The sequence below is a fragment of the Pipistrellus kuhlii genome, unplaced genomic scaffold (assembly GCF_014108245.1).
Source record: "Pipistrellus kuhlii isolate mPipKuh1 unplaced genomic scaffold, mPipKuh1.p scaffold_m20_p_1, whole genome shotgun sequence".
Lineage (NCBI taxonomy): Eukaryota > Metazoa > Chordata > Mammalia > Chiroptera > Vespertilionidae > Pipistrellus > Pipistrellus kuhlii.
The window spans coordinates 160,602,165-160,615,135 of NW_023425404.1; the positions used below are offsets into that span (position 1 = coordinate 160,602,165).

A 12,971-nucleotide genomic window follows, 5' to 3' on the forward strand; every position below is an offset into this window, starting at 1 on the left:
TTGAGGTTTCCATTAGATCTGCAGCAGTAGATGTGGGACACCGAATTTGTCTACAAAGTGAGGTACAACAATACAGACAGATTATTAGTAAATTAGAGAAAAATGTTCAAGTGTGTTATCAAAATGAAAATAATTTGAAACATATAGGAAGTCAACACTTCAGAATTATCATTTTGCCTTTACATTGGAGACCGGCTCCCTATGACCCAAACCTTCAAATGATAAAATCTAAGCCCAATTTCATTTTTTTTAAGAGAAATTCACACTATTTTTTAGTTTCAATGTAATTTTAAAAATGAGTCAAACAACAAAAGAAAACCTCCCAAGTTAATAAGTGACCAAATCTCCCTGTTGGCAGCTGGTAGCTGGTGTAAGACAGGAAGGAAGTGAGAGGAGGGCTGAGAACTGGCAATAAGGAGAAGCAAGGAGGGAGAATGCTGGGAATCATCAGTGGTCAGGAGGTAAGAAAAGTAGTCACTGGCTTTATGGCCAGAGAGTGGCATGGGAGCAAAGCAAAAAACAATAACACCTCTTAAAAAGTGTAAAAATAGGAATGTTTTGAGAAATAATGATCTAAATACAACATTTACGTATTATGCAGCAGTAAAAAAAGAAGGATTTCTTAGCCTTTGAGACAGCATGGAGGGACCTGGAAAGTATAATACCAAGCGAAATACCAGTAAGCCAGTCAGAGAAAGATAAGTATCACATGATCTCACTCCTATGTGGAATCTAAAGGAAAAAATAAACCGATGAACAAAATAGATCCAGAGACACAGAAGCATGGAACAGACTGTGGAATCTCAGAGGGAAGGTGGGGGTGGGTGGGAGGGAAGAGATTAACCAAAGAACTTGTATGCATATATGCCTAACAAGTGGACACAGACAATAGTGTGGTAAAGGCCTGAGGGTGGGTGCAGGCTAGAGGGAAAAGAGGACATCAGTAATACTTTCAACAATAAAGATTTTTTTTTAATGTAAAAGTAGGAATATTTTGAGAAATAATGATCTAATTATATTTTTCTTATCTTTCTTATTTTTTATATTTTTTCTTATCTTTAAAAACAGATGCAAATTTTTTAAAAAGCCAGTTCATGAACCTCTGTAAGTTGCTTTAGTTTGCTGATTTGCAAGTCAAATTAATTCATAATATACCAAAGTTCAAATACTGTCTCCAAAAAAACCACACACAATAAAAACAAAAAATAGAAAACAACAACAATGAGGGCATGTATGGGAGTGGGGTGAAGTGGGGGGGCAATGGTAAGATATGTACACATATAATACCTTAGTAAAAAAATGAAGAAAAAAAAAGAAAACAACAAAAAACACTTCCCAAATCTACACAATGCAGAAGTCCTGCTGAAACATTACTAACCAGTTATACCTGTTCACAATTTTCAGGATCATTGTACCACTGCGCCATTACAATAGAAATCCTCTTATGGATTTCTCAAGTTTTAGGTGTTGAATAATGAATTGTAGGTTAGGTAATGTCAAAGGAAAAATGTTTGGGAGTAGGGAGAAAAGTCAATTTTGCCACTAACCAGCTCTGAGACCTTGAACAAACCACTTAACTGCTCTGGAATCACAGCTTCTCAACCTATGCTATGAAGGGGTGGGCTAAATCACTCTTGTCTAGAGTTACAGTAGGCTTCTAAATAGTCTACTTATCACTCTTTTTCTCCTCTGGTTCATTTAGAATTAGTCTCTTTAAGTCATTCCTCTGCTTAAAACACCTTAAGGGATTCTCATTGCTTGTGAGGTTCATTTTTTCATTCAACACTATTTATTGAGTACCAGCAATGTGTTCAAGCAGGTCACACAGGCCTTTTATAATAGGGCCCTTTTAAATGAAACTATTAAAAAAACACTCTCATCTCTAATAGTTTTGGTTACTCCCTCTATGTATGTCTTTTGGGACAGAAAACCAAAAGTGACAATCACTGCTATGGAAGTGATATTACTGTTCTATTAGAATGACTTTATTTGCTAACCTTGTAATTTTCATTTTAGTACAGAGTTTCTTCTAGGATGATAAAGAGAGTTTTTCTAGTTATATGTTCACACTATTTTTGTAGTGTGGGGAAACATTTAATAAGTTATATTATTGAAAAATATTTCTTAGATGCCATATAGATACAGGAATCACAGATTTCTAAATGAGATAAATAACAGAACAATGACAGTTTTAAGAGAAGCTGATAATTCCAGATAAGGAGATAGTTTGGGCGAGGGTGAATAGAGCAATAATGAATTCTGTTTTAACCACTTTAAACTCAAAATATATGAGGATAGGTCTACATTTTCCTTCCCCTTCACTTCACTTAAGATCCATTAGTGCTTGTTTAGGAGACAAAATAGATTGATGTTTAATATCCATGCCAACCTCTTCTAGTGTGCCATTCTTTATTGCAGAGGCTGAAAAGCTAAAAACGAAATTTTCCAGACTCCTTTGCAGCTGGATTTGGGAATGCATTTAGCTTTAGCAAGGCAGAACGGAGACAGACTTTATTCTCAGGCTGCCTTTGGTTTTTCTAGAAGCAAGCATAGTCTGTAGGCATCTGCTTTTTCTGTGGTAATGTTATCAGAAGTCCTAGTGTGTGACCATTGTTTTCATGGATGCTGAGAGCCAAGGCCTGGAACTCAGTTTTCTAAAGCTATCTTGGCAGGTATGGGGTGCTTCTGGAGCCAGAAGCAGTAAGGAGGCTTCCTGGTCATACAGGCTTCTGATTTGTGGTTGTTTCCTCGACAGGGCAGTTTGTGATTGTGGTGGCTTCCTGGTTGTTCAGTGTCAGTATGGTTTTGGAAATTCCAGCATTAGCATCCTCCTCCTAATTTTTCAGCTTGCTTCCTAGCCGTACATGTAGCAGCTGACTCTTGGTGAGTCAGTTTTGCATTGGGTCTTTCTTGAATGCCCAAAATTCCTTATTTCAACAATTCTGTAAGTTGAATTAGTAGGTCCTATTACAATAGTAGATTCCCCTGCCTTTTTTATTTAAACCAAAATTAGTGATCATGAATTATTTTCTATGTAACTTACCTCTCATCAATACAGTTCCCTAGTGTCTATAGGAATAAGTGAAAAGTCATTCTAACATTGAAGGTACTCCATAATCTAGCTCCATTTTCTACTACATATATTCTTCTAAATCAACTAACTGTACATCATATCTGCCTCATGTCTTGTCTTACCTATTTCCTTCACCTCATAAATCTCTTACTGTTAGGGATTGCCTGCAAGCTACAATTTTGGCACTTCATTGTTTATAAATTTTTACAGGTATTTGAATTTATAAACACATATTTCATCCATACTGAAATTAAAATGATTGATTTATTTTTTCTTATTATAAACAGAAAACTTACTTAGACAAATTTTAAACACAACAGAAAGGCATAAGGAAGAAAATGAAAATCATATATTACTCTACTATCTGCAATTAGCACTCTTTGGATGGGTATCATCACTTCTTTGGGCACTTTTTCTCTATTTCTAGATATATTTATGTAATCAGGCTAATCAAATTCACACTGTTTCATAAAGTACATTTAAAAAAAATTTTTTTTTATTGATTTCAGAGATAGAGGATGGGGGAAGAGAGGGAGGGAGGGAGGGAGGGAGGGAGAGAGAGAGAGAGAGAGAGAGAGAGAGAGAGAGAGAGAGAGAGAGAGAGAAACATCAATCAGTTGCCTCCCGCAGGTACCCAATCCCCAGGATTCAACCTGCAATCTATTACTATTACCTGGACTTGAACCGGTGACTTTTCAGTGCATGCAGTGACAGTCAACCAACCAAGCTACACCAGCTAGGGCCATGAATTACATTTTTTATGTAATGTGTCTAGAACACATTTCTATGTCAATAAATATAAATGTGCATTATTTAAATTTTTGCTTTGTACCATCAAAGTAATGTAAATATTTGCAAGCGTAACATTACAATGCAGAACTGTATTTTTAAGCTTTTTAAAATCTAAATTTGTTTTGTTTATTTCTATATATTTACCTTTTTTATTTTTAATTTAATTTATTTAGATTAAATATATTGTGATGACATTGGTTAATAAGATTACATAGGTTTCAAATGTAGATTTCTGCTGAAATCGGTTTGGCTCAGTGGTAGAGCGTCGGTCTGCGGACTGAAAGGTCCCAGGTCGGATTCTGGTCAAGGGCATGTACATTGGTTGCGGGCACATCCCCAGTAGGGGGTGTGCAAGAGGCAACTGGTCAATGTTTCTCTCTCATCGACGTTTCTAGCTCTCTATCTCTCTCCCTTCCTCTCTGTAAAAAAATCAATAAAATATATTTTTTTAAAATGTAGATTTCTATGACACATGATCTGTATATTGCATTGTTTAAATAACAAGACCTCATTTTCTTGATGTAAGGATTACTTTGACTAGAAATAAACTGAGATACAGAATGGCGACACGAATAATAGTGTATTTGTTATGTCCTTGTTAAAAAAAAATTTAAAAAATCTATATATAACAGAATATAATTGCAACTAACAATCAAATGGTAAGCATAGAGGTAACTTAGAAAAGGTTAAGGGGGGTCAATTTATATAGTACTTTAACATTCAGGATTTGATGCAGACTTTCAGGACCCATTGCACAGCAAAATTGATTTTTGTGAACGCTGCTGCCACCTAGCTACCTATTGCAAGTGCACTTCTAATCTGGTTGGAGCCTTTCTTCCTGGGATAAATTTGTAAGGAAAGGCTGCTTCAAGTGAATGTACATAACAAGTGAACCAATATTTGGCAGTAAAAAGTAAAAAAAAATATAATGACCCCTACCGGTTTGTCTCAGTGGACAGAGCATTGGCCTACAGACTAAAGGGTCCCAGTTTTGATTCTGTCAAGGGCAAATGCTAGGATTGTGGGCTTGGTCGGTTGGTAGGGGGCATGCAAGAGGCAATGATCAAAGACTTTTTCTCATCATTGATGTTTCTAACCCTCATTCCCTCTCCCTTCCTTTCTGAAATTTTATATATATATATATATATATATATATATATATATATATATATACATATATAAAATGAAATTTTATATGAAGAGATAAAACTCAAAACTATACAAATAAGTTTATTTCACATTAGCAAATTTTAGGTTATAATTGCTCTGTTGTAATTTTAGAGTAAATTGATTTCTGGAGTGTAATTTTTATGTCAAAACTCTGATAGTACTTTGCTAAAGCTTTCATTTTTTAATAATCAGGTTATTACAACAGCATCACGACTGCATAAAACTAAATGAACAGAAGTGAGATCTGTGGTTTCAGGGGATAAGGTGGGATGGGCAGAGGAACTGACTACAAAAGGCCGTTAGGGCCCTGAAAGAGCACACCTGGATAGCTGATGGATACTCTATTAAGACCGTCTCCTGAGCCCTCCCAAAATATTTCCACCCTGGTTATTATTTAATAGGAAAGGAGGAAAGGGAAGACCAGATAGACACTATACCCATAAGGTCTGACTGACGTGGCAAAGTGCTTGGCAGTCACTCGGACCTTACTGGGTATAGTGGTAAATGGGAACTGAGAAATGTAACCTCGTGCAAATAATGCCTTTTTTCCATATCCCATCCTTCTGTGGGTGCTTCTGAAAATTCTTATTTCAGTGGACCCCAAGAACCCCATTCCTACTCCTGTCTGGAAAATCTGGCCTATTCCTGCCGCAACAGTCACCTACTTGGAATCACACAGTAAATAGCCTTTAATGTTCTAGTACAATGCTTTAAAATATATTTTTATTGATTTAAGAGAGGAACGGAGAGGGAGAGAGAAATGGAAACATTAATGATGAGAGAGAATCATTGATCAACTGCTCCCTTCCCTAGGCATGTGCTCTGACAAGAAATCTGACTGTGACCTCCTGGTTCACAGGTCAACCACTGAACCACACCAGCTGGACTATTATTATTATTATTATTATTATTATTGGGGAGTACTATGTATGAATATACTGGAACTTATTTATACACTCAGCAGTTAATGAGCATATTGCCAGTTTGGGTCCATTATTAATAAAGCTGCTATAAACATTTGTATGCAATTCTTTGTGTAGATATATATTTTGATTTCTTTTGAGTAAAAACCCAAGTGCGGAATTGCTGGGTCATATGTTAAGTGTGTGTTAAAATTTATAAGAAAGAGCCAATCTCTTTTTCAGAGTGTCTGTACCGTGTTGCATTCCTACTAGTAATGTATGAGATTTCCAGTTGCTACTCCTCCTTACTGTCACTTTGTATAGCCAGCTTAATTTTTTTTTTTCATGTGACTGAATTTCAAGTTTCTTAAAATACCTCTGAGAGTTACTGTTGCTGGTGGAACCAGAGGGATATAATTTTACATGTGGAACTTTGCATCAATGATTGAGCTTGTTAAAGTTTTCCCTTGAGAGGTAAAAAGTGTGGTGATTAGTGCTCAGTTCCGGAGTTGGAAGACCAGGTTTCATCCTCAACTCTGTCCTGTAATGGTAGTGCAATCTTGAGCACATTAATTAAACCCTGTCCCAGTTTTGTTGTATATAAAATGGGAATATTAGTCCTTTTCTCTCATGGAAATGTCCTAAGAATTAAATAAGTTGTTTCCTGCATGGAGAACATTTAGAATAGAACTTGGCATATAGGACATACACCTCAATAAGTGATAGTTTTATCTATACCAAATATGACAGCACCAAATTATATAATATAGCCTAATTGGCAAAACTTCTGCTAGACTAAGTTTAAAAATTACCGTGACAACCATTTATATTATTTATTCTTACTATGTTCCAGGCATTTCATCTAGATCTTAAAAGGAATTGATCCAATATCTCAAAACTTTATATTATTCCTACTAACAGACAGGAGACTTGAGAAATATTTTAATTAAGTTGCCCATTATGGCAAAATTAGTGGCAGTATAGTGGAACCCAAGTTTGTCAGATTTCAGAGTTAATTTGTAACCCATGTTCCCTTCACACATACACCCCCACACACACACACAAAATAAAAATGAAAAAAGAAAAAGAAAAAATGGCCTTTACTCAACTCTTGATTAATGAATTTATTCAATAAGTAATGTATTTGCTGATTAAAATTTCATTTCAAAATTTCATTTAGAGGACAGCAGGAGTTAGGCTTAAAAGTAGAAATCACAAGTATAAAATGGTAGGTAGGTAGGGCCCTGGCTGGGTAGCTCAGTTGGTTAGTGTCATACTGATAAACCAAGCTTAAAGGTTCCATGGTGGGGGAGGAGGGTACAGGTGCGTGGGAGAAGCAACCAATCCCTGCTTTTCTCTTACATTTCTCTCTCTCTTTCCCCCTCCCCTCCCTCCCTTCCAGTCTCTCTAAAATAAGGTGACCAGATGTCCCGCTTTTGGCGGGAAGTCACGATTTTTAACAATTTGTCCCGCGGCGTTTTTAAAAAGTCCCGATTTTTTGAGAGATTCTTCCCAAAAATCGGGACTGTTTTAAAACGCCAGGGGACGCGGGACAAATCGTTAAAAATCCGGACTGTCCCGCCAAAAGCGGGACGTCTGGTCACCTTACTCTAAAAATCAATCAAGCCGAAACCGGTTTGGCTCAATGGATAGAGTTTTGGCTTGGGGACTGAAAGGTCCTGGGTTCGATTCCGGTCAAGAGCATGTACCTTGGTTGCGGGCATATCCCCAGTAGGGGGTGTGCAAGAGGCAGCTGATCAATGACTTTCTCTCATCGATGTTTCTAACTCTCTTATCTCTCTCCCTTGCTCTCTGTACAAAATCAATAAAATATATTTTAAAAAAATAAAAATAAAAAAACTAATAGTGTTAAAAAAGGGGGGGTGTCAGGTAGGAGGAAATCTAATTTAGCTTTCCCATCATCTAATTAAGAAAACACCCAGAACAGGTGCTACCATTTGTGTTGGATGGATGACATAGCTGACCAGGCTGAGCAGGTTTCAAGACTTCTCATCTACTATTCACGTGACATTTTGCTGGCAATGCATCATGAAAATATTACCTTCATTTAATAAAAAAATAGAAGTATTACTTTTTGCTCTATATAAAAGAATCGTTGAAAAGTTTTACACCGCGCTCCAGGAGCTAAGGCGGCTCCCAGCGCCACGCAGGCCAAGTACACGCCCAGCTTTACACTCAGCCTCCGCGGGAGGGGAGGGAGGGCGAGCCGAGGGGGAAAGGGGCGGGGCTACGGGACAAGATAGGGCGGGGCTACGTAGAAGTTAGGGCGGGGCTACAGGGAAGTGAGGGCGGGGCTGCGAGGGCGGAACTGCGGGCGGGTCCAATGAGGGGGCGGGCCTGTAACGGCTTTCCGCCTATGGGTCGCGCGGCCCGTTTTGCGCATGTGCAGCTCAATTCAAACTGCGGAGACGGCGGGGCTCCGTGTTTGTGAGCGTCAGAGCCCATGGGCGCGGCGCGCCCCCGCTCCGGCCTCCGCTAACGCCGGCGCCTCCGGTTCGCCGCTAGCTGCTTCCCTCAGGCCTCCCGCCGAGCGGGGCTTCCTCGAGTCGGCCCGGGCGGGCTCCCGCCCTCTGCTCGCCGCGCGCGCAGAGCCGAGCCTGAACATGGCTGCGTCGGGGCTGGTAAGTGGCGGGCCCGGCCGGCGGCGGCGGAGTCGGTGACTTGTTGGGGGTTTCGGAGGGGGAGGGCCCCGCGAAAAGTTTGCGATCCGGAAAGATTGCTCCTAGCCGCAGTTAGTGCATTGACGTGTCGCGGCTTCTTGGAGCTGCGGCTCCGAGGGCATCTTTCTCTGCGGGGAATCTTGTCATGTCTGCTTTCTAGACTTTCTGTCTTTTCTGCTTTCGGCTCCCGGTCCTATCCATGGTTTTAAAGCGTGCCTCTGCTGCAGCCGGGCCGGTCTGAAGAAGCAGAGTGTTCATGGCCGATCTGGTGTTGAGGACGCTCTCTGAGGGGCAGCGCTGAGAAAGTGCAAGCTGCGAGTGGCCCGAGGGAGCCACCGTCTTTGTTGACATGTTTCGGAACCACCTTGGTATTCACGCTTCTGTGTTTCCGACTTCGCTTCTGGTGACCGTGTGTTACCCAACCCACGTCACCCTCTATCCTAAATCTCTATTTCTACTCTATTTCCCTTTTTAAGAAGATCTTCAGCATCGCTTGACTCCCATTTGTGTAACGTTATTGTGTGCACAGAGTGCTGTATGACTGTGGTGTAATGTGTACTTTTTACTGTGAACACATACATTATAGAATAAAGAAAAAGGTTATTGGGGGAAGAGAAGGGGAATAAAATTTACCATTTAAAAACAACATTAGCCGCAACTGGTTTGGCTCAGTGGATGGAGCGTCGGCCTGCAGACTGAAGGGTCCTGGGTTCGATTCCCGTCAAGGGCTTGTACATTGGTTGCAGGCACATCCCCAGTGGGGGGGGGGGGGGTGCCGGAGGCAGCTGATGGATGATTCTCTCTCGTCGATGTTTCTAGCTCTACCCCTCTCCCCTTCTGTAAAAAAAAATCTATAAAATATATAAAAAATAAAAACAACTATATATATATATATGTATATGTGTATATATATATATATATATATATATATATATATATATATATATTTAGGTTTACAGCAAACTTGAGGGGAAGGTACAGAGAGATTTCCAGTATACCCCTTACCCCCACGCATGCATAGCCTCTTCCACCAGAGAGTGATACATTTTTTATTTTATTTTATTTTTTTACAATTGATGAACCTACATTGACACATTATCACTCAGTGCCCATAGTTTTCATTAGGGTTCACTCTTAGTATTGTACATTCTATGGGTTTGGACAAATGTCTAATGAATGACATGTGTCCATTATCATGGTATCACTCAGAGTATGTTCATTGCCCTATGAATTCTCTATGCTTGCTATTCATCCTCCACCCCCATTACCCAGATGACCACTGATCTGTTTATTGTCTCCAGGTTCTCCTTTTTTCCAGAAAGGCATATACTTGGAATCACACAGTCTGAAGCCTTTTCAGACTGGTGTCTTTCACTTAGGAATATGCATTTAAAGTTCCTTTAAGTCTTTTAGTGGCTTGATAGCTCATTTATTTTTAGTGCTGAATAATCCGTAGTTTACCCATTCACTTACTTAAGGACATATCAGCTTCATTCCTTCTCAAAAATAGTATTCTCTGAGTTTGCTTTAGGCTAATACTATTTTCATTTTGTTTCTTCAGTTATCATGCTTCCTTTATTTTCCGTAAGTTGGTAAATGTGTGTGTCCATAGATGGTCTTCTCTTCCATTCTATTTTTCATTGTTGTGTTAAGCCATTTTAGTTCTTTATTATTATTTTAGAGGGCTCTGCCTGCGGAGCCCTGATAAGTGGATATTGTTAGTCAACCAACTTTAGTTATTGGATGCCCAAATACTTAGGGTTTTGATGATGGAAAAGTTATGGGGGGATGTGGAGGAAGAGGAGGAAGAGGATGGAGTAAATCCGAGGATGAAGAAATAATACAAGCAAAGGTTTGGAAACAAATACAGAAGAATTCCTCTTTATTCCTCTAATTGGCAATTAACAAGTAATTGCTTGATAAATAAATGAATAATATTTTCTGGCATGCTCAGATTGGGGGTGAAATTACTTTAAAGATAAGTTGTATTTGAATATATTTAAACAAAGAAACCAAATTGACAATATACTTTATTTTTAGGATCATCTCAAAAATGGTTACAGAAGAAGATTTTGCCAATCTTCCAGGTGAGTATAAATAAACTTATATAAAATTTAAGATGCCTTTTCTTCCCATAATGTAGAAATTTTAAATGAAGGAAAAATATTACCTCCAGCTAAAATAATGATTTCTATGTCCATAAAGTACAGTCATTTTAGTTATTTCATATTAACAGACACATAGTAATGGAAGCAATGCAATGACTTAGTGTCTTTGAAAAATGAAATTCACCCAATGAATGATGGACCTGAAAGCAGCAGTCTCAATTATGACTGATAGCCATGGGAAAAGAAGGCACTCAGTAGAATGGATTAAATGGTAATAAAAAGATGTAGCTTGTTCAGTGGGACTAAAAGAAAGGTGGGTATTGTAAAAGGGCAGTAGAAGGATATTTGTGGTGATGGAACTGTTCAGTACCTTGACTGTGGTGGTGATGTCTGAACCTACAGATATCATAAATTGAGTAGAACTAATTATACACACACAGATGTAGAACTTGAGAAATCTGATTAAGATTGGTGCATTGTATCAATATCAGTTGTGATAGTAAATTAAAGTTTTATAGGATGTATTTGAAATTTGGGGGGAACAAAATGAATAACTTACAACTGTTATGTGAAATTATAATGACCTCAATACAATTTTTAATTAAAAAATTTATACTGATTCATAAACTACCATTAAGGCTAATGATATTGAATTGAAAGTGCATTTGAGAACTTGTAGAAAAGACAGTGTTACTTGGAGCTATTAGTACTTGTGATCGTAGAGTCCTTATTAAAAAAGCATTTCAGGACTGGACGTATTTGTTCAAAAAAGTTTATGTTCTTGTTTTGATACAGCAGTAACCTAAAATAGCTTTAAATATGGCTCTCTGATCAAGGAGTATAATTATTAATGTAGATAATGACATACTACTTCACATGTTTTTCTAGGAACTTTTGGATTATCAAATATTTGTTTTGTCCTCAGGTAATAAAGCTGATATTTTACTCATGAAGTAAATTAATAAGTTATAATAATGAGATAGAGAATTTTTAAAGTAGATGGCAACTTAAATAACAAATATATTTTGGAAATTATATATTAACATTTTTCCTTCTTTCCTTCATATTAGGGATCCTGTCATTAATATGAGGCAAGGCCAGAACATATTGGTACTCTTACAAGACTGTTTTGAAGAACAAAGTAAGGCTTCATTTCCAAATGTACTTTGAGGGTCTGGTTGGATGAAGATAAAAATTTGTCATATTTGTCAATGACAGATGCAACAAATATGTTTCAGCATTTAAATATTGCAAAATATTTTCCCAGGAAGTTTTAGTACATGTACAATTCTTCATGTTATCTCCTGGTATCCTGAGGATAATACTGGCAAAAATGAAAACAATTGTCATTATCTTTAATTTAGAGTTGATTCCTGTAGTCTGGAAATACATAAATAATTATTATATACAAAAGAAAGTATTTTATGTATTAGAAATAAATGTGCAGAATTCTTGTGGTCACTGGAGAGCTTGGAGTAATGTTTGGTTATTTATACCAGGTTCTAAAGAAATAGTGTATTATGGCAAAAACTTTTCTAAATATTTGTCAGCATCAGAAGGTATTGGAATAGGAAAATAGGCCAATTAAATAAATAAACACAGATTATGGAAAAGTATCTTCCGTTATAAGCCCCGAAAATCTGGCACATATTTTAACATCTTATTTGTCTTTTGTAGCTCTTGATTCCTTCTATTTACATTTGAATATTGAAATTAATGTCTGTACTTCACTTAAGCTAATTGTGTTTAAAGAATCAGAAGACTTCTTAATGTCATATAAGACTTTTAATTGTAACCAGAAGATTTTAAATTGTATTTCATTCTTAAAATTTTCTTACTATTTTTTAGGTCTTGCCAATGACTTTAGCACTAATTCTGCAAACTCAATGGTTTGTTCAACACCTAAAATAAAGGACACTTGTCTTCAGTCACCAAGCAGAGAGGTAAGTCAAAAAGAAAAGCTGGTACAGGTTTAATATATTTTAAAAATATATATTTTAGCCAAAACCGGTTTGGCTCAGTGGATGGAGCATCGGCCGTGGACTGAAGGGTCCCGGGTTTGATTCTGGTCAAGGGCGTGTACCTTGGTTGTGGGCACGTGTCTCCAGTGGGGGGTGTGCAAGAGGCAGCTGATTGGTGATTCTTTCTCATCGATGTTTCTAACTCTCTATCCCTCGCTCGTCCTCTCTGAAAAATCAATAAAATATATATATATATATATATATATTATATATATATATATATA

General features: G+C 37.7%; 1 protein-coding gene across 5 annotated transcripts in view; it reads left to right on the plus strand.

Annotated features, from left to right (window-relative positions):
* Window positions 1-8,353: 8,353 nt before the first annotated feature.
* The window catches only part of CENPC (centromere protein C), a 53,769-nt gene continuing 49,151 nt past the window's right edge, over window positions 8,354-12,971 (plus strand). For 2 of the 5 annotated variants that reach the window (XM_036415061.2, XM_036415084.2), the window contains exons 1-4: window positions 8,358-8,579; window positions 10,659-10,705; window positions 11,797-11,867; window positions 12,575-12,669. In XM_036415061.2, the coding sequence (XP_036270954.1) occupies window positions 8,562-8,579; window positions 10,659-10,705; window positions 11,797-11,867; window positions 12,575-12,669 (231 nt within the window). In that variant the 5' untranslated portion in view covers window positions 8,358-8,561. Of the gene's footprint in view, window positions 8,580-10,658; window positions 10,706-11,796; window positions 11,868-12,574; window positions 12,670-12,971 lie in introns of all 5 variants that reach the window. The other 3 variants (XM_036415076.2, XM_036415090.2, XM_036415096.2) reach the window with 3 other exon arrangements.